Source organism: Phacochoerus africanus, chromosome X (genome assembly GCF_016906955.1).
Source record: "Phacochoerus africanus isolate WHEZ1 chromosome X, ROS_Pafr_v1, whole genome shotgun sequence".
NCBI classification, from domain to species: Eukaryota; Metazoa; Chordata; class Mammalia; order Artiodactyla; family Suidae; genus Phacochoerus; species Phacochoerus africanus.
Window position 1 is genome coordinate 66,201,095 of NC_062560.1, and position 19,262 is coordinate 66,220,356.

Here is a 19,262-nt window from a genome sequence, read left to right on the forward strand (position 1 = left end):
TAGCATGTTTCTCTATTTATTGAAAAATAAACTTTTCACTTATACTTCCCAATGAAAACAGTGAACAGATCCAGTAGCTTATAATAGACCATTTAGGTCGAATTTTGAAAAGAGGGAGGTGGAAGCTAATATAAAGAAAAAAATCATTATCAAAAGAATATAATTCTTTTCCTAGTTCTTGCTTTTGCTAGCTTCAAAAAGAAAAATCCAAGAACAATTTGACTTTTTTTTATTATGGAATATCCATTGGATCATAGAGGATGGCTGCCAAGTGCTTATACAGCAATTTGAAGCCTATAGACATGTATCTGCTAAAATACACACTATTATTTCAGCTTAAAATCTCTTCTTAGTGTTTATGGATTAGATAAAAGCCAAAGGAAATTAACATTAATGCTCTATCTTAGTGAGGTATATATGTGAATTTCAGCTTTTTTAGAAAAGCACTAATTACTGTTTCTATATTATAGTTTTTTGGAGGCTGGCACTTCTACATTCAGGCCTACAAAGCACTGAAGCATAAAACTGCAAATATGGATGTATTGATTGTGCTGGCAACCACCATTGCATTTGCTTACTCTTTGGTTATTCTTCTGGTTGCAATGTATGAGAGAGCCAAAGTGAACCCTGTAACTTTCTTTGACACGCCTCCTATGTTATTTGTGTTTATTGCACTAGGCCGGTGGCTGGAACATATAGCAAAGGTAATGTAAGAAAGGGTGATGTGTTAAAATCTTGGGTGGATAAATGACTATAGTATTTTCTAGACCAATTATTAGAAATATACATTGATTTATGTAGTTAACCATGTACTGAAAGAAGTATATTGTTTTGGCAGTATTTTAGATTAAATATTCCTTTGCAGATTTACTAAATTTATGGAATTAATGCTGTAAATAGTACAGTATGTCCATGTTTAAGAGAGAGTTATCTGAGAAGTATTTTACTTATCTCACATTTTAATGGAAAAATTGATATAACCACAAGATTTAAAATAATGATGGAAATAGTTTACCCAAAATCCCATGCTGTAATGGAAATCACTTTCTTCTTTTTTTTTTTTTTTTTGTCTTTTGTCTTTTGTCCTTTTAGGGCCTCATCCATGGCATATGGCGGTTCCGAGGCTAGGGGTCTAATTGGAGCTGTTGCTGCCAGCCTACACCAGAGCCACAGCAACGCCAGATCCGAGCCGCATCTGCAACCTACACCACAGCTCACAGCAACACCTGATCCTTAACCCCCTGAGCAAGGCCAGGGATCGAACCCAAAACCTAGTTGGATTCGTTAACCACTGAGCCACGAAGGGAACTCCTGGAAATCGCTTTCTAATCCTATTCCACATACCTTTATATTTTACAGAGTGGCAAACACAGTATACATACATACATACATACAACTTTGTGCCCTTCATACTAGAAAGTTTTCCCCCCATTTTTGCAGTCTAGACAATTATTCTGTATTTCTGAACAAAATTCTCTCAAATCAGTGTGCTGTGATTTACTAAACCATACTGGTTTTGTTCTCAAATTGTTTCCAGTGTTTAATTTTAGCTAATCCTGCATTAAACATATTCATATTTAATAGTTATTTCTATTAGAATCTTAGAATAAGTTACAAAGGATATGATTAAAGGGCATAAATCTTTCTATGGCTCATGCCACTAATCTTAACAATTTTTGCCTTCAAGGGCACCAGCTCCTATCTAAATTCTTGCTAAATTAGTGGGCATAGAGTATCATAGAGTTGGTTTTGTTTGCATTTCTTCCATTAGTAGTAGGGATTAGCATTTTTCCACACATCAGGTATTATATCTCTTCTTAAATGAATTGCCGATTTATGTCCTTTGCCCATGGGTTCTGATGTTTTCTTATTAATTTACACTATTTATTTATAAATCATACTTAATAATACATTTTATATTGTATGTACTTCATATTGTCAAAGTTAAACATTTTCTCATTTGAACTAATTAACATTTTCTCATTTGAGCTAATTAAAAGCTGTTACGTAAATTTTAAAGATTGTGTCTTTATTTTACATGAGACTTTTTCTTTCTTAGTATTGTTAACATATGTGTTTTAATTTATAGGGCAAAACTTCAGAGGCTCTTGCCAAACTAATATCACTACAAGCTACAGAAGCAACAATTGTAACTCTCGACTCTGATAATATCCTCCTGAGGTATTTATCTTCATTGTTCCTCTTCCTGTTGTTTTTTTTTAGGCCATACCTATGGCATATGGAGGTTCCCAGGCTACGGGTCGAATTGGAGCTACAGCTGCCGGCCACAGCCACAGCTGCAGCCACACAGGATCCGAGCCAAGTCTGCGACCTACACCACAGCTCACAGCAACACTGGATCCTTAACCTACTGAGCGAGGCCAGGGTCGAACCTGCAACCTCATGGTTCCTAGTCGGATTCGTTTCCACAGTGCCACGACCGGAATTCCCCTCCTCCTCTTTTTTAAATTCTCATGAAAAATATACACAGAAGTAGAGAGATTGGTATAATCCACATGATCTATCTCCCCAGTTTTTTTTTCTTTTTCAACCACCTTTGCAGCATATGGAAGTTCCTGAGGCAGGGATTAAATCTGAGCCACAGCTGCGACCTATGCCACAGCCACAGCAATACCAGATCTTTAACCCACCGTGCCAGGCCAAGGATCATACCAGTACCACCACACAGATAAGCTGGATCATTAACCCACTGTGCCACAGCGGGAATTCCTATCTCTCAGATTTAACAACTGTTCACTTTTTGCTACACTTTACTTCATCTGTACATTTTAGCTTTCTTTCTGTTGTTGCAGTAGTATTTTAAAGTAAATCCCTGGAGCTCCCATCATGGCTCAGTGGTTAACAAATCCGACTAGGAACCATGAGGTTTCAGGTTCGGTCCCTGGCCTTGCTCAGTGGGTTAAGGACCCGGCGTTGTGGTGAGCTGTGGTGTAGGTCGCAAATGCGGCTCGGATCCTGTGTTGCCGTGGCTCTGGTGTAGGCCTGTGGCTACAGCTCCAATTAGACCCCTAGCCTGGGAACCTCCATATGCTGCGGGAGCAGCCCAAGAAATTGCAAAAAGACAATAAATAAATAAATAAATAAATCCCAGTCATCTAGTATTACTGCCAATGTTCCTGTAGTTTCTCTAAAAAAGGGCATATTTGTGTATAATACCATTTTGCATCTAACAAAATGAACAGTAATTCTTTAATAAAGCTAATACGCAGTCCATATTCACATTTCTCCTGTTGTTGCCAAAATGTTTTAAGTTTCTTTGTTTGAAATGAAATTCAGTCAAGGTCCATGAATCATTGCATTTGACTGACATATTTGGTTTTTGACTATTTTATGGAGTTATATTTGAAGTACAATATTATGTAAGTTACAGGTGTACAATAGTGATTCACAATTTTAAAGGTTATACTCCATTTATAGTTATTATAAATAATTGGCTTAATTCCTATGTTATATAATATATCCTTGTAGCTTATACATGGTAGTTTGTACCTCTTAATCCTCTACCCTTATATTGTCCCTTTCCCCACTAGTAACCACTAGATTATTTTCTGTATCTGTGAATCTGTTTTTTGTTATATTCACTAGTTTGTTGTATTCTTTTTGCTTTTTAGGGCCATACCCACGGCATATGGAAGTTCCTAGGCTAAGGGTCAAATCAGAGCTACAATTGCCAGCCTACGCCACAGCCACAGCAACGCTGAATCTGAGCTGTGTCTGCGACCTACACCACAGCTCATGGCAATGCCAGCCTTTAACCTACTGAGCAGGGCCAGGGATCGAACCTGCATCCTCAATGGTTACTAGTTGGATTCATTTCTGCTGTGCCACAATGGGAACTCCTGTTGTATTTTTTAGATTCCACATATAAGTGAATATCATACAGTATTTGTCTTTCTCCTGACATGTTTGTTTTAATCTAGAATAGCTCCTCCAGCTGGTTCTCTTTCACTCCTTCTTACCCACTCCTCCCTATCCATACAATTGACTTATTAAAGAAACATCTATCAGTTGTCCTGTAGAATATCCCATAGTCTGAATTTGTCTCTACTTCCTTCTGGAATCATTTAACTTGTTCTATAATGTCTATATTACCTGTAAACTAGAAGATAGAGCTAACAGATTGATTAGATTTCATTCTTTTGCATTTCTAATTTCTTTCCTTATAAAATGTTTTAGGCAAATTTACACAATAAATAAATTACTTTAATAATTTTTCTAAATTTCTAAAGCTTTCATTTATTTGTTCAATGACTATTCTACAAATATTTAGAGTGCCACTTTGTGCTAGGTACTAAGCTATTCCCCAACACTGAAAAGGATTAACATTGTAGTTCCTATCTAAATGTTGGTATTAACTTCCATTGGTAGCAATTAAGGGGCCACAAACATGATATAAACTAAAAAACTTGCGTGGAAAGGTCAGGGGGAGACACATATTGTCATGATGCTTTTTATTTTAACTTATATCCAGTGAAGAACAAGTGGATGTGGAACTTGTACAACGTGGAGACATCATTAAAGTGGTTCCAGGAGGCAAGTTTCCAGTGGATGGGCGTGTTATTGAAGGACATTCTATGGTAGATGAGTCCCTCATCACAGGTATGTTCTTTCAGAGAGAGGATCATGATATGAAAGTGAAGTGAATCTAAAGTGTTAATTAAAAATAAGCATGAGAGTTTCCTGGTGGCTAGGTGGGTTAAGGATCTGGCACTGTTACCACTGTGGCTCAGGTTTGATCCCTGGCCTGGAAACTTCCACATGTCGGAGGCACATCCAAAAAAAAATTTGCATGGAAATTGAAGAGCTTTTTGTAGAAACTGTGGAGTGAGTAAATAATGAGCAAAGAGAATAAGAGTTCTTTTTAGAATGGTATTCAGCCAGCTTCTACAGATTTACTTTAATCATGCTGCTGAATGCTTTTTTTACTGAGGATTGTTAATTACTAGAATATATAACCAGAGTAAGTTGTCTCATTCCTCTGTAGAGCCCAATAGATTTTTGCAATTTTTCCTGAGCAAATATCTATGTCTAGGTATCTTCATGGTCTAGTCTGAGCTGGGATAGGACTCCAGGTTTTTCACATCAGAAACTACTCTAAAGACAGTTGGTCTTGAGTAGTTTTAGAGATCTTATTATAACTGAGGCCAATCCATAGCAGAACCAAAATGATGCCTTTCCTATCTCATTTAAGATAGTGCCGGAGTTCCCATCGTGGCTCAGTGGTTAACGAATCCAACTAGGAACCATGAGGTTGCGGCTTCGGTCCCTGCCCTTGCTCAGTGGGTTAAGGATCTGGCGTTGCTGTGAGCTGTGGTGTAGGTCGCAGACTCGGCTCGGATCCCTCGTTGCTGTGGCTCTGGCGTAGGCTGGTGGCTGCAGCTTTGATTCCACCCCTAGCTTGGGAACCTCCAAATGCCATGGGAGCAGCCCTAGAAAAGGCAAAAAGGAGAAAAAAAGAAAAAAGAAAAAAGAGAAGATAGTGCCAGAAGAGGCTCAGCTTATAAACTCTATGGAAATAATTTAGGATTCTCTGTTTCTCAGTAGGTATGCTGTTGCTAGTTTGTTTGTTTGTTTTTGGTCTTTTTAGGGCTGCACCTGCAGCACATGGAGGTTCCCAGGCTAGGGGTCAAATTGGAGCTATAGCTGCCAGCCTATGCCACAGCTCACAGCAATGCCAGATCCTTAACCCACTGAGCAAGGCCAGGGGATTGAACCTGCGTCCTCATGGATACTAGTCAGATTCGTTTCCACTGAATCGATGGGAACTCCTGCTGTTGCTAGTTTGGATGGGACAGTTCTTAGTTCTAGGGAACTGTCCTATATGTTATGGCACATTTAATATCCCTGACCTCAACCCTCTAAATTGGAATAGCAGCACCCCATGCCCCATCAGTAGTTATTACAAACAAGAACTCTCTCCTACATTCTTAAATGCTCCTTGGGAACAGATTGAGAACCAGTGATCTAAGACTAGAGTGGAGCTCCAAAAGTACCTGCCAATAAGTGCTACGACATTAGATTTTTCCAGTTTAAAATATGTATCCCTGGGTTTGGCCCAGAAACTACATAAGGAAAAAGAGAGGGCAACTTTCACGTAGGCATTTGTCCAGATTCTATTTCGTGAAATAAGAATTTCCTTTCTAGATATTTTTTGAAAATTAACAAATAATGGTACATTTCAAGATAGCATTTATTTATGTTCCTTAAATCTATCTTTACTCCTGATATAGGGGAGGCAATGCCTGTGGCTAAGAAATCTGGCAGCACTGTTATTGCAGGTTCTATTAACCAGAATGGGTCACTCCTTATACGCGCAACTCATGTTGGAGCAGACACAACTCTTTCTCAAATTGTCAAACTTGTGGAGGAGGCACAAACATCAAAGGTAACTTAACTCCCTAGGAAAAACAGAAAATATTTTCTTTAAAGCCCACTCAGCATAAATCTTGATCTAGTTTTTATATTTCCCTTGATTAATTTTAGTTGTATTAATATGGAGTTTATTAAAATATTCGTGTTCAATACCAACTATACTCTGTATTCGTTATCAAAAGAAGACTTTGATGCATCATTATTACTGTTTTTAAATTCTAGGCTCCTATCCAGCAGTTTGCAGACAAACTCAGTGGCTACTTTGTTCCTTTTATTGTTATTATTTCCATTGCTACCCTTTTGGTTTGGATTATAATTGGATTTGCGAATTTCGAAATCATGGAAACCTACTTTCCTGTGAGTGATTTATAACACCTCTTTATCATATAAAAAACAGTTTGTGAATTTTTGCACTAAGTAATTAATTAGCAAATAACTTTAATAATTACTGGTATCTTTAACAGACTGGAGTGAGAGGATAATAACATTTGCATTTCTGTAAATATAAAATATTTCATTTTGTAAATATTTTTTTCATTATGCCTTGTGATTTTTTTTTTTTGTTTTGTCTTTTTGCCTTTTCTAGGACCGCTTCTGCGGCATATGGATGTTCCCAGGCTAGGGGTTTAATCAGAGCTGTAGCCACTGACCTATGCCAGAGCCACAGCAATGCGGGATCCAAGCCGTGTCTGCGACTTACACCATAGCTCACGGCAGCACTGGATCCTTAACCCACTGAGCAAAGCTAGGGATCAAACCCGCAACGTTATGGTTCCTAGTCGGATTCGTTAACCACTGAGCTACGATGGGAACTTCTGCCTTGTTTTATTGCATTTTATTACACTTTGCAGATATTGTGTTTTCTACAAATTGAAGGTTTGTAGCAACCCTGTGTTGAGCAAGTCTATCAATGCCATATTTTTAAATTAAAGTATGTACATTTTTTTTTCTTTTTAAAGCCGCCTTGTAGCATATGGAGTTACTAGGCCGGGGATCAGATCTGAGCCATAGTTGGCGACCCATGATGCAGCTGAGGCAAAGCTGGATCTTAACCCACTGTATCAGGTAGGGGGTTGAACCTGCATCCTTGCGTGGCCACCATTCCATTGCCCCACAGTGGGAACTCCTGTACATGTTTTTTTTTTTTTAAAGATACAATGCTATTGCACACTTAATAGACTCGAGTATAGTATAAACATAACTTCTACATTTACTAGGAAACCAAAAAATTCATGTGACTCACTTTATTTCAGTGGTCTGGAACTGACAATAAATCCAAGGTATGCCTGTACTGAACCTTCACATTTTATATTTAGTTTTAGTCCTAGTATGACTTTGCTTTGGCAAACGACTATACATATATTGAGGAAAACATTGGGATCTCAGCTCTATTTATTGAATGATTTATAAATATAATATTATTGTCTGCTTCTCTCTAGTTCTATGATAGTCTCCTAAGTATGGTGTCATAAAGTGTAGTCCTAGACTGTGCCTCATATTAGCGATATGACCTTTAAGCCACTTAATTTCTCTTATCCTCAGTTTTGTCATCTGTAATATAGTGATAACAGTACCTAAATTTTAGGATTGGAATTAGTGTAGATGAAAACATACACTTATGACATATATGAAAGTATAAGTTTAGATGTCTGTGAAAATCCCTGAAAACTCTGTGTGTGTGTGTAACTCTAGGTGATCACTAAGTTTAAGTGTTGGAGAACTTAGTAAGAACATAGCGCTAAAAAACCATTATTACTAAGAAAGTCTTATGTTGTTGTGTTTCTTTTAAAAATACCATGTTGTACACTGTTTAATGCTGTTTGTCCTTCAACTAAAGAACAGGTAGAATCATAACAATTATGTATCTACTCCGTGATAGGGTCATTAGTAAAATATAAAAAAGTTTCTAATTAATTCCCATTGGCTGTGCCTTCATTGAATAATAGGATTGCTGGGAAGTATTTTGAAATGTGTGTCCTTCAGGAATTCTTCTCCTGAGTTCAGGGAATCTTATGGGATTTCCCATAATACTTTCAGTCATATTTACCCACACAAGCAAATATTCAATGTCACTAAGAGCTGTACTACCAGATATACTTGGTTCACATCATTTTGTCAAAAGAGTTGTACTGAAATTTATTGTGATTAAGCAACCTTTGCAAACTGGGCAATTTTTCCATTGTCTTTATTTAGTGTGAAAGATAGATTTATGGTCTTAGTATACAGAAATAAAGAATTCTTTTTGTTCAGGATCAAATTTGTTGTGAATTAGGTCCCATGTTTGCAGCTGTTTTTGAAAGTCCCTAATAAAATACTTATTCTCAAAATGAGGGAGAGGAAGCTGACTTTTATGTTCCTTATATTTATTCCAAAATCAGAAAAATTTTGGAATCAGCAAAATTGAAATCTTGATTTTAGGATTGTGACTTGTTTACCAGTTATGTCAACAATTTATTCATAAAAGGAAAAACACCTGTTTTCATTAGTAATTAAAACATATATTGGTAGCTAGGCAGGATTATGTGTGGCTCCACAATTGTGGTTTTATTTAAATAGAGTTGAACTTTGCTTATTTTGTATTATATAGCTACAAATCAATAATCAAAATTCATGCCTTTCTTCTCAAGGGCTACAACAGAAGTATCTCCCAAACAGAAACAATAATACGCTTTGCTTTCCAAGCCTCTATCACAGTTCTGTGCATTGCATGCCCATGTTCACTGGGACTGGCCACTCCAACTGCCGTGATGGTGGGTACAGGAGTAGGTGCTCAAAATGGCATACTAATCAAAGGTGGTGAGCCACTGGAGATGGCTCATAAGGTAAGATACTCCCAGAACTGAGAGTTGTCTCATCTAAACCAGCAATTACACCTCTATTGAAAAACAAAGTCTTAAATTATTTCCACATGGTCCATAAATTGAACCTCTTCTGGCACTACTCCTGAGAGTTGAGATAGGAAAGCTGTCATTTTCGTTCTGCCCTGGGTTGGTCTTTGTTATCTAAGATCTTTGAAACTACTCCAGACCAACTCTCATTTGTTATCATTTCTAAAAGTTTTATTGAAGTATAGTTGATTTACAATGTTGTGGTAATTTCTACTGTACAACAAAGTGATTCAGTTATACATGTACACACATCCATTCTTTTTCAGATTCTTTTCCCATATAGATTATCACAGGATATTGGGTAGAGAAAAAAATGGAGTTAAAACTCAGGAAAGTGTGAATGAGAATCATAAGCTTGTTAAATAAAATCATAAAGATGCCATATACAATTATGAAAATATATACAATTGTTATGTATACAATCAATATTAATATAGGCAGTTATGAAGGCTGAAATTCTAAGTTCAGTTTGGGATATGTGACAGGAGTGAAGGCAGCTAGAATTTATAAAAATTTAATTTTATTGAAGTATAGTTGGTTTACAATGTTGTGGTAATTTCTGCTATACAGCAAAATGATTCAGCCATACATATACACATGTCCATTCCCATATAGATATCAGAGCATTGAGTAGATTTCCCTATGCTATACAGCAGGTTCCTGTTGGCCAACCATTCCATATACCACAGTGTGCATAGCCAATCCCAAACTGCCAGTCCTTCTCTCTGCCCCTCCTCCCCTAAGACCAACTTTCTTTAGAGTAGACTTTGATGTGGAAAACCTGGGGTCCTATCCCAGCTCATATTAGACCATTCTTTAGGGCAAGACACAATAAGTATTTGCTCAGGAAAATTTGCCCAAGCCTATCAGGCTTCTAACCTATTTGTGTGTGACTCCATGTTTGTGCTCTTTAACCTTAGATAGTGCTCTGTAGTTGCATTGCAGTTTCTCTGCCTTTGCTGCCACCAGCTGACAATTTGTAATTGTGACTTCAGGAGTATAATCTTGTCCTAATATCCTTTATCTCTCTCATATTAAAATTTCCATTATAATCTCAAATAAGGCTATTTGACTTTAACTAAAACCATATTCCTTCTAGTATATTCTTATTATAAGGATATAAACTATATACAGATGCATGTAGTAAACAGAGAACACAGCTTAGGACAGATTTGGAACCTCATGTAGCCAGTAAATACAGGCTACTAATTTTTATAGTAATTTTAAAGTTCAATATAATTTCAAACTTAAATAAAAGTTGTAAGAATAGCACAGAGACCTCCCATATACCCACTTCACTGCAGATATATGAGGCTCCTTTCCTAAGAACCAGGGTGATCTCATATATAACCACTGTACAAAGATCAAAACCAAGAAATTGATAGTGATAGAGTATTATTATCTAATCTATTGGCTATATTCTAGTTTCCTTAGCTAAGTCCCTAATATCCTTTATAGCTATTTTTTCTCTTGTCCATAATCATGCTTTGTATTTAGTTGTCAGACCTCTTTTCATCTCAGTTCCTCAAGATATTCATTTCTCAAGGTTTGTTTTCTGAGTTTACTGTGAGGTGACTATATTCTCTAATTCTAGACTCTTCCTTTTTCCAGTCTGGGGTGAGTTGCACTCATTGGTTCCACGAGCTGTTTTTTCTCAGACCAAGCTTCTCATTTAGATACAATAAAGTCAAAGCAACCTGGAAGGTCTTACCTAGTGCACACTTCAACTTAATTACTTACCTTTCTCTTCTACCATCTGCCTGCTGCCCAGATTTCCCCTATAGGTCTATAATTCATTACTATTGAAAGCCTTTTTCCTTTCCTATAGGGACTAGAGGAACCTCTTGATTACCCATTAACAGTCAACCCTTGGCAATTAGTTCTAGTTAGTTAGCATATATCTACAGTATGTTGAACATTTGAAACAGAGGGCTATTAGGCATAACTAAGGGTATTTCTTCCCTTATTCTCCCTTCCTTTTATTCTCCCAAAGATAGTTTATTCTCCCAAATTCCAATTAAATCAAAGGTCAGTTTATTAAGAAGCAAAGTAGTAATGTATATTAAAGTAAACCTATTTCTCATTTCTGGAAAGCTGATGTTAAGAATTATCAAATCATATAGGTACATTGTATTTTAATTTCTTACAGGTAAAGGTAGTGGTATTTGATAAGACTGGAACCATTACCCATGGAACCCCAGTAGTGAATCAAGTAAAAGTTCTAGTGGAAAGTAACAGAATATCACGCAGTAAGATCCTGGCCATTGTGGGAACTGCTGAAAGTAACAGTGAACACCCTCTAGGAGCAGCCATAACCAAATATTGCAAGCAGGTACAATTTTTCCCTTGTTTATATGATTTACACATATAGTTGGTATGAAGCTAGAGAGGTTTGTGTTTTCTCATTTTTTTGGTATGTTTTCTTAATTTCTTCATACAGAAAAGTGTAAAGATGACAAGAGAAATTAACTGTAATCAACCTGTCAACTAAAAATTTAAATAGAAGTAATACATATTTATGGTAGGAAAATTCAGATAGTTCAGAGTTACATAGTAAAAAAGTAAAGCCTCATTTCCTGTCCCCTTCCGTAATTCCTCTTTCCAAAGTTTGTGTTAACTTGTTCACAATCTTTTTTTTTTTTTATTGGCCATACCTGGGGCATATGGAAATTCTCTAGACAGGGACTGAATCCAAGGTACAGTTGCAGCCTAGCCACAGCTGTGGCAATGCTGGATCCTTTAACCCACTGTGCCAGGCTGGGGATCAAACCCTCTGCTCCACAGCAACCTGAGCCGTTGCAGTGGGATTCTTTTTTTTTTTTTTTTTTTTTTTTGGCTTTTTAGGGCTGCACCTGCAGCATTTGAAAGTTCCCAGAGTTGGAGCTACAGTTGCCCACCTACACCACAACCACAGCAATGCAGAATCTGAGCCAAGTCTGCGACCTACACCTCCCCTCACAGCAACGCCCGATCCTTAACCCACTGAGTGAGGCTAGGGATCCAACCTGCGTCCTCATGGATCCTAGTCGTGTTCATTTCCACTGAGCCACGACAGGAACTCCTGCAGTGGGATTCTTTTTTTTTTTTTTTGTATTTTTGCCATTTCTTGGGCCGCTCCCATGGCATATGGAGGTTCCCAGGCTAGGAGTTGAATCGGAGCTGTAGCCACCGGCCTACACCACAGCCACAGCAACGCAGGATCTGAGCTGCGTCTGCAACCTACACCATAGCTCACGGCAACGCCGGATCCTTAACCCACTGAGCAAGGGCAGGGACCGAGTCCGCAACCTCATGGTTCCTAGTCGGATTCGCTAACCACTGAGCCACAATGGGAACTCCGACAGTGGGATTCTTAACCCACTGCACCACTACAGGAACTCCTGTTAACAATCTTTTTAAATAACAGCTTTATTGAAATAAAATTCACATACTGTAAAGTTCACTCTTGTAAAAGAATGCAATTCAATAATTTTTAGTATATTCATAAAATTGTGCATATGTTAACCATTTATTATTTTTTAAACTTTACAGAAAGGTCATACAATGACCAATCTTTGGTACCTTATAAAATTTGTTTAAGTGATTTTTCCATATCAAGATGTAAAGATCAGCCTCATTGTTTTATAATGACTATATTATATTCTATTGTATAATTGGGGTTTTTGACTCTTTCAGTGTACAGTTACAGTGTACAATGTACACTGTCAGCTTTTGCAAGTTTATCTCTATGTTAAATGATTATCAGTGCAATTGCTAGATCAAAGGATACATGCAGCTAAATTGTGATGAGTATCACCAATGACAAATATTACCAATATCCACATGAAAGTGTGTACCAGTTTATACCTTTACCAAAAATTTTTTTTTGGCTACACCTGGGGCATGCAAGTTACCAAGCCAGAGATCCAACTTGTACTACTGCTGTAACCAGAGCCACAGCAGTGACAATGCTGGATTCTTGACCTACTGACTCATGAGGGAACTAGCAGTGACAATGCTGGATTCTTGACCTACTGACTCATGAGGGAATTTTCTGGTGAAAACCAGAATTTGAATGCCTATTTCCCCACATTCTTACCAATGCTTTATTTTTTCCAATTCGCTAAGTAAAATATATTTATTCATTGATGGTTTACTTTGCATTTTCTTAATTCTGAATAATGTTGAGCACCTTTTCGCATGTGTATTGGCCATTTGATTTTTTTCTATACCCTATATGTTTGTGTACTTGGCCTATTTTCTTTTTCTTTTCTTTTTTTTTTTTTTTTGTCTTTTCTAGGGCCGCTCCCGTGGCATTTGGAGGTTCCCAGACTAGGGGTCGAATTGGAGCTATATCTGCTGGCCTATGCCGGAGCCACAGCAATGCGGGATCCAAGCCGCATCTGTGACCTACACCACAGCTCATGGAAATGCCAGATCCTTGACCCACTGAACAAGGCCAGGGGTGGAACCCGCAACCTCATGGTTCCTAGTTGGATTCATTAACCAGTGAGCTACGATGGGAACTCCTTGGCCTATTTTTTCCTCAAGATTACCTTTTTCTTATTGATTTGCACAAGTTGTTTGTAAATTATCTCACATAATTTCACAGTTAAAATGTGGCAGTTTCTACCATTGGTGTTGCCATTTCTTTATTTCTTCTTTCCTTTTAAATTTTTTTTTTTGTATTTTTATGGCCACACCCGAGACATATGGAAGTTCCCAGGCTAGGGATTGAATCAGAGCTACAGCTGCCAGCCTACACCACAGCCACAGCAACACGGGATCTGATCCAGGTCTGTGACCTACACCACAGCTCACAGCAATGCCGGATCCTTTAACCCACTGAACGAAGCCAGGGATCGAACCTGTGTCCTCATGGATGCTAGTCAGATTCTTTCCCACCGAGCCACGACGGGAACTCCTGTTCTTTCCTTTTTAACCTTTAGTTATTACTGACCTGGCTTTTTTTACACCCAAATTAAGTAACAGAAAGGATGAAGATATAAAGATCCAGCAAATAATGATGGCCACCAGAACTCTTTGGCCTACTTAGGACACAGAAACATATTAGAGAGGCCCTCTGGTAACTAAAGGCCCTGTTCTTTGTTACCTTTTTCCCTGTACTGAATAGAAAAATCTGACTTGACAATAGGATTAAATATTTAACTTGTGGTGTTCCCTTGTGATGCAACAGGTTAAGGATCTGGTATCACTGCAGTGGTTCAGGTCACTGCTGTGGCACAGGTTTGATGCCTGGCCCGGGAACTTCCATATGCCATGGGTGCAGCCAAAAAGAATAAATAAATACATGCATACATATTTAAATTGTAATTCTCTACTGGAAGGGACAGATAATACTGATAGACCTTCCACATTTTATTTCTCTAAATCTAATTTAAAGCTTACAGAGTGGGATTTAAAAAAAAGGATTCTGAGGTTCTCCTGTGACTTTGAACATTATACTCAATGGTCTATTCCTTCATCCTTATGAAAATCCACTGTCAAATAGGCAGTGATAAGTGACAATTCTAAACATTTAGAATCAACTAGGCATATAGCATGTGTCTAAACATTTAGAATTAACCAGCATTAATCTTTTTCTTGCTAATGATGACCTTGGATTATTAGAACAGCAGAGGAAATCCTTCTGTTTCTATTTGTTAGGAACTGGACACTGAAACCTTGGGTACCTGCATAGATTTCCAGGTTGTGCCAGGCTGTGGTATTAGCTGTAAAGTCACCAATATTGAAGGCTTGCTACGTAAGAATAACTGGAAAATAGAGGAAAATAATATTAAAAATTCATCCCTGCTTCAAATAGATGCAAGTAATGAACAGTCATCAACTTCGTCTTCCATGATTATTGATGCTCATCTCTCAAGTAAGCTAATTTTCTTTGTAGTACCAATTATGGGACAGTTATGAACAGATACCTAACTTTATAATCCAAACTGTTATATAAGAAACAAAGAACAGCATCATGGTTTCATTCTTTCAAATCAATTTTACCATAGGACTTATAATTATTTCACTCAAATTACTCAAGAACATTTTCCCACTGTGCTCCTTGATTACAGTAGAGGTTGATGAAGTCTAGCTTTAGTTGATATTCCATCTTAGTTCAGCTATCTTTCTTTTATTTCTCACCACAGCTGCTCCAAACCTTTTGTATCCTATGGCCTTTCCCCTAGTTCCCTAAGCACATTATCTGGCTTATTTTTCACACAGAAATTTAAGGTTCTCTGATGTGTTCTTTCAGGTTTTTTGCCTGGAATGTTTCCCTTTTTCAGGGGAAGAAGTATCCTTCTTCTTGCCTAATGAATCCCCTTATCTTTGCGCTAGATCCCACCTTCTCTTGATTCCTCAGGAACTTCATGCTCCGTAATGTCTCCTTGCTTCCTTATTTTCTAACTCTCTGTAGTAGCTCCTTTTCCTAAACATATAAACATTTCTTCCATCAGGAGTTCCCGTCGTGGCGCAGTGGTTAACGAATCCGACTAGGAACCATGAGGTTGCGGGTTCGGTCCCTGCCCTTGCTCAGTGGGTTAAGGATCCGGTGTTGCCGTGAGCTGTGGTGTAGGTTGCAGACGCGGCTTGGATCCCGCGTTGCTGTGGCTCTGGCGTAGGCCCGTGGCTCCAGCTCCGATTCGACCCCTAGCCTGGGAACCTCCATATGCCGTGGGAGCGGCCCAAAGAAATAGCAAAAAGACAAAAAAACAAAACAAACAAACAAAAAAACAAACAAAAAAAATTCCTTCCATCAAAATCACTGTTTTCGCATCTAGATTTTGTCTTATCTTTCTTTTCCTTAATATCCAAGCTTCTAGAAAGAGTAGTCCAGGCTTGCTGAATTCACTTCTTCACTGTACAATCTGACTTCTGTCTCATCCATACTAGTGAAATTATTCTAAGTCCACTGATGAGCTCATTTATTCCCCTAATCAGTGGTCACTTTTCAGCCTTCATTGCTGTATGACCTCACTAAGGCATTTGACAATGTTGACCATTTGTTTCTTCTCTCCTAAAATTTTTTTCTCTCTTGATTCCATGCTTCTGCTTTCTCGAGATTCCCCTTTCACCTACATGGCTGTTCCTTCCTTTCCTTCCTCTTTTTTTTTTTTTTTTTTTTTTGTCTTTTTAGGGCCACACCCATGGCATATGGAAGTTCCCAGGCTAGGGGTCTAATCAGAGCCAGAGCTGCTGGCCTATTGCCACAGCTTCAGCAATGCCAGATCCGAGCTGTATCTGCAACCTATACTGCAGCTCACAGTAACGCTGGATCCTTTAACCCACTGAGCAAGGACAGGAATCAAACTGCAACTTCATGGATACTAGTTGGGTTCATTACCACTGAGCCACGACAGAAACTCCTGTGACTGTTCCTTCTAATCTTCCACTGATTCTTCTTTTCTCCTTTTATTTATTTATTTAAAAAAAATTTTATAGTGGTAATAAAAATCCCTTTATTTTATAGTCGAAAAGTTACAAAATACTTTTGCATGCTTGTTTTCAGTTGATTTTCTCTACAATATGACATTTGAGCAGTGTTGCCTTTTTTTTTTTTTACTTTATTTTCTATTGTTATTTCCAACACTTTTTTTTCCCCATTGTACAGCATGGGGACCCAGTTACACATACATGTATACATAATTTTTTCTCCCATTGTTGTGCTGCATTATAAGTATCTAGACATAGTTCTCAGTGCTACACAGCAGGATCTCATTGCTAATCCATTCCAAAAGCAATAGTTTGCATCCCTTAACCCCAAACTCCCAATCCCTCCCACTCCTTCCCCCTCCCCCAGGCAATCACAAGTCTATTCTTTTCTTTTTTATGGAAAGGTTCATTTGTGCCTGCTTTTAAATGTTGGTGTCTTCAGAGTTTTGTTCTTTGTATTTTTCTCGTTTTGCATACTCTCTCTGTACAATCTCACTCATGCTTATTGCTTATTCTACCACCTGTATGTTTCTACTGCTTCTCTAAAATCCATGTCTGCAGCTAAAGTTGCTGTTTATTGTTGGTCTGTCCATCTGACTAAAAACATGATATACACACCTAAGTGTACCCACCTCCCCAGCCATTTGTGGGGTGATTTATTTTGCTAACGCGGAAGTCTGATTATATCATTTTTTTTACTAATACCTTTTATTGCAGTGGTTTATAACCTATTTTTGAGTCATGGATCTTTGGAGGAATGTGATAAAAGCTATGCCCGCCCCTCAGAAAATTTCTGTGTTTGCGGTTTGTATATATCCTAAAGCCTCTCCACAGAAATTTATTAAGAATCCTGACTTTACAGGCTCTCCATCTCCTACAGGACAAAGTCCATTCTTTCTGGACTTTGTTCAAGATCTTTTTCCCATACTATGTCTCCTGTCTCCTGGAATGATTCATCTTGTCTTTTTCCACTGCAACCCATGTACTTTGTGTTCCATCTCATATGGAATTCCTTAGTTTCTCCTTACATCATGTCATTTCACACTTAATAGATAATTTCATTTACTATTTTCTCATCTTTGAAGACTCAGCTCACATCTCTCTTCATTGAAACCTTCACTGACTGACCTATATAGGCAGAGATATTTGCTCTTCTTTTAGTCATAGCGGTCCTTACCTGCCTGATTTCTACTTAGCTGATATCTTTATTATTTGTCTTTGAACTCCTAGTATCAAGCATACTGATACATAGTAATTTCATTCACATCACAGCTTTTATTAAGCATTGTTCAAAACACTAAAGAATCAGTAATGGGCAGAATAGATAACTTCCCTGTCTCATGGAATTTATATTCCTGATGAAAGAACACAAGATAGTGAGAGAATAAATAAGAAAATATAGTCTGTCTGTTGAAACTAGTGCTATGAAGAAAAATGAAGGGAAGAGATAATAGGGAATGTTGGGAGTAGCAGGTCCTGTTTTATATGGGCTGATCAGGGTAGGCCTCATTGAGAAGGTGATGTTTGAGCAAGAACCTGAGGAGGGGAAGGGAGAAAGCTATGTAAATATCTGTTGCAAGAACCTTCCAGACAGGAGGAATGTTAAGTACAAAAGCCTTGAGTTGCAGTGTGCTTGACTAGTTTGAAGAACAGTTAGGAGAATAGTGTATCTAGAAGAGAATAAATGAGAAGGAAAAGGATAAGAGATGAGGTCAGAGAGGTAGAGAGGTACTATAGGACTAAATCATGTAAGGACATTGAAAGGACTTTGGGTTTTACCCTAAAATGGAAAGCCATTGGAGAGGGTTTTTTTGGTTTGGTTTTTTTTTTTTTAATGGCTGCCACCTGCAGCATATGGAGTTCCCATTGCCAGTGATTGAATCTGAGCTGCATCTGTTCTGGGCCAGGGATTGAACCCACACCTCTCCAGCGACCTGAGCTGCTGCAATTGGATTCTTAACCCACTGTTCCACAGTGGGAACTCCTTCATTGGAGAGTTTTGAGTATAGGAGTGAAAGAACCTAACATTTAAAAGGTATTACTCCAGCTGCTTTGGTAAAAAAAATATACTGTTGCAAGGGGGTTAGGACAAGGGCAGAGGCAGGGAAATGAGTTGATGGGGTCTTGTCATATTGTAGGTGAAAGATAATGGTGGCTTGGACCAATATGGTAATAACAACAGAGTTCATAAGAAGTGGTCGGATTTTCTCACAGATTGGAATTGGGGTATGAGAGAAACAGGAGTTAAGAATTAGTCCAAACTTTGTGGCCTAAGCAGCCTAGAAGGATGGAGGTACCATTTAAACAAGATGGGGAAGATCACAAGAGGGGCAGTATTGAGTAAAACTGATCAGGAGTTCACTTTTTGCCATGTTAGGTTTGATTGCCTGTTAGATATTCAAGTGGAGATGTTGTATAAATGGAAATATCCAGTAGGCAGCTGGCTGCACAGGCCTAAACTTCAAAGGAATCAAACTGGGTTGGAGATACAGACTTGGGAGTCATCCACTTAATGATCTGTACTGTCCAATATTGTAGCTACTGGTTACATGTGACTATTTT

At 38.1% G+C, this 19,262-nt stretch overlaps 1 protein-coding gene across 1 annotated transcript in view; it reads left to right on the top strand.

Moving 5' to 3' along the window:
• Positions 1-19,262, top strand: part of ATP7A (ATPase copper transporting alpha) — a 136,894-nt gene that overhangs the window by 106,925 nt on the left and 10,707 nt on the right. The window contains exons 10-17 of the mRNA XM_047764912.1: positions 471-704; positions 2,090-2,181; positions 4,493-4,620; positions 6,252-6,406; positions 6,616-6,750; positions 9,021-9,215; positions 11,431-11,613; positions 14,928-15,144. Coding sequence (XP_047620868.1) covers positions 471-704; positions 2,090-2,181; positions 4,493-4,620; positions 6,252-6,406; positions 6,616-6,750; positions 9,021-9,215; positions 11,431-11,613; positions 14,928-15,144 — 1,339 coding nt within the window. The remainder of the gene's footprint in view (positions 1-470; positions 705-2,089; positions 2,182-4,492; positions 4,621-6,251; positions 6,407-6,615; positions 6,751-9,020; positions 9,216-11,430; positions 11,614-14,927; positions 15,145-19,262) is intronic.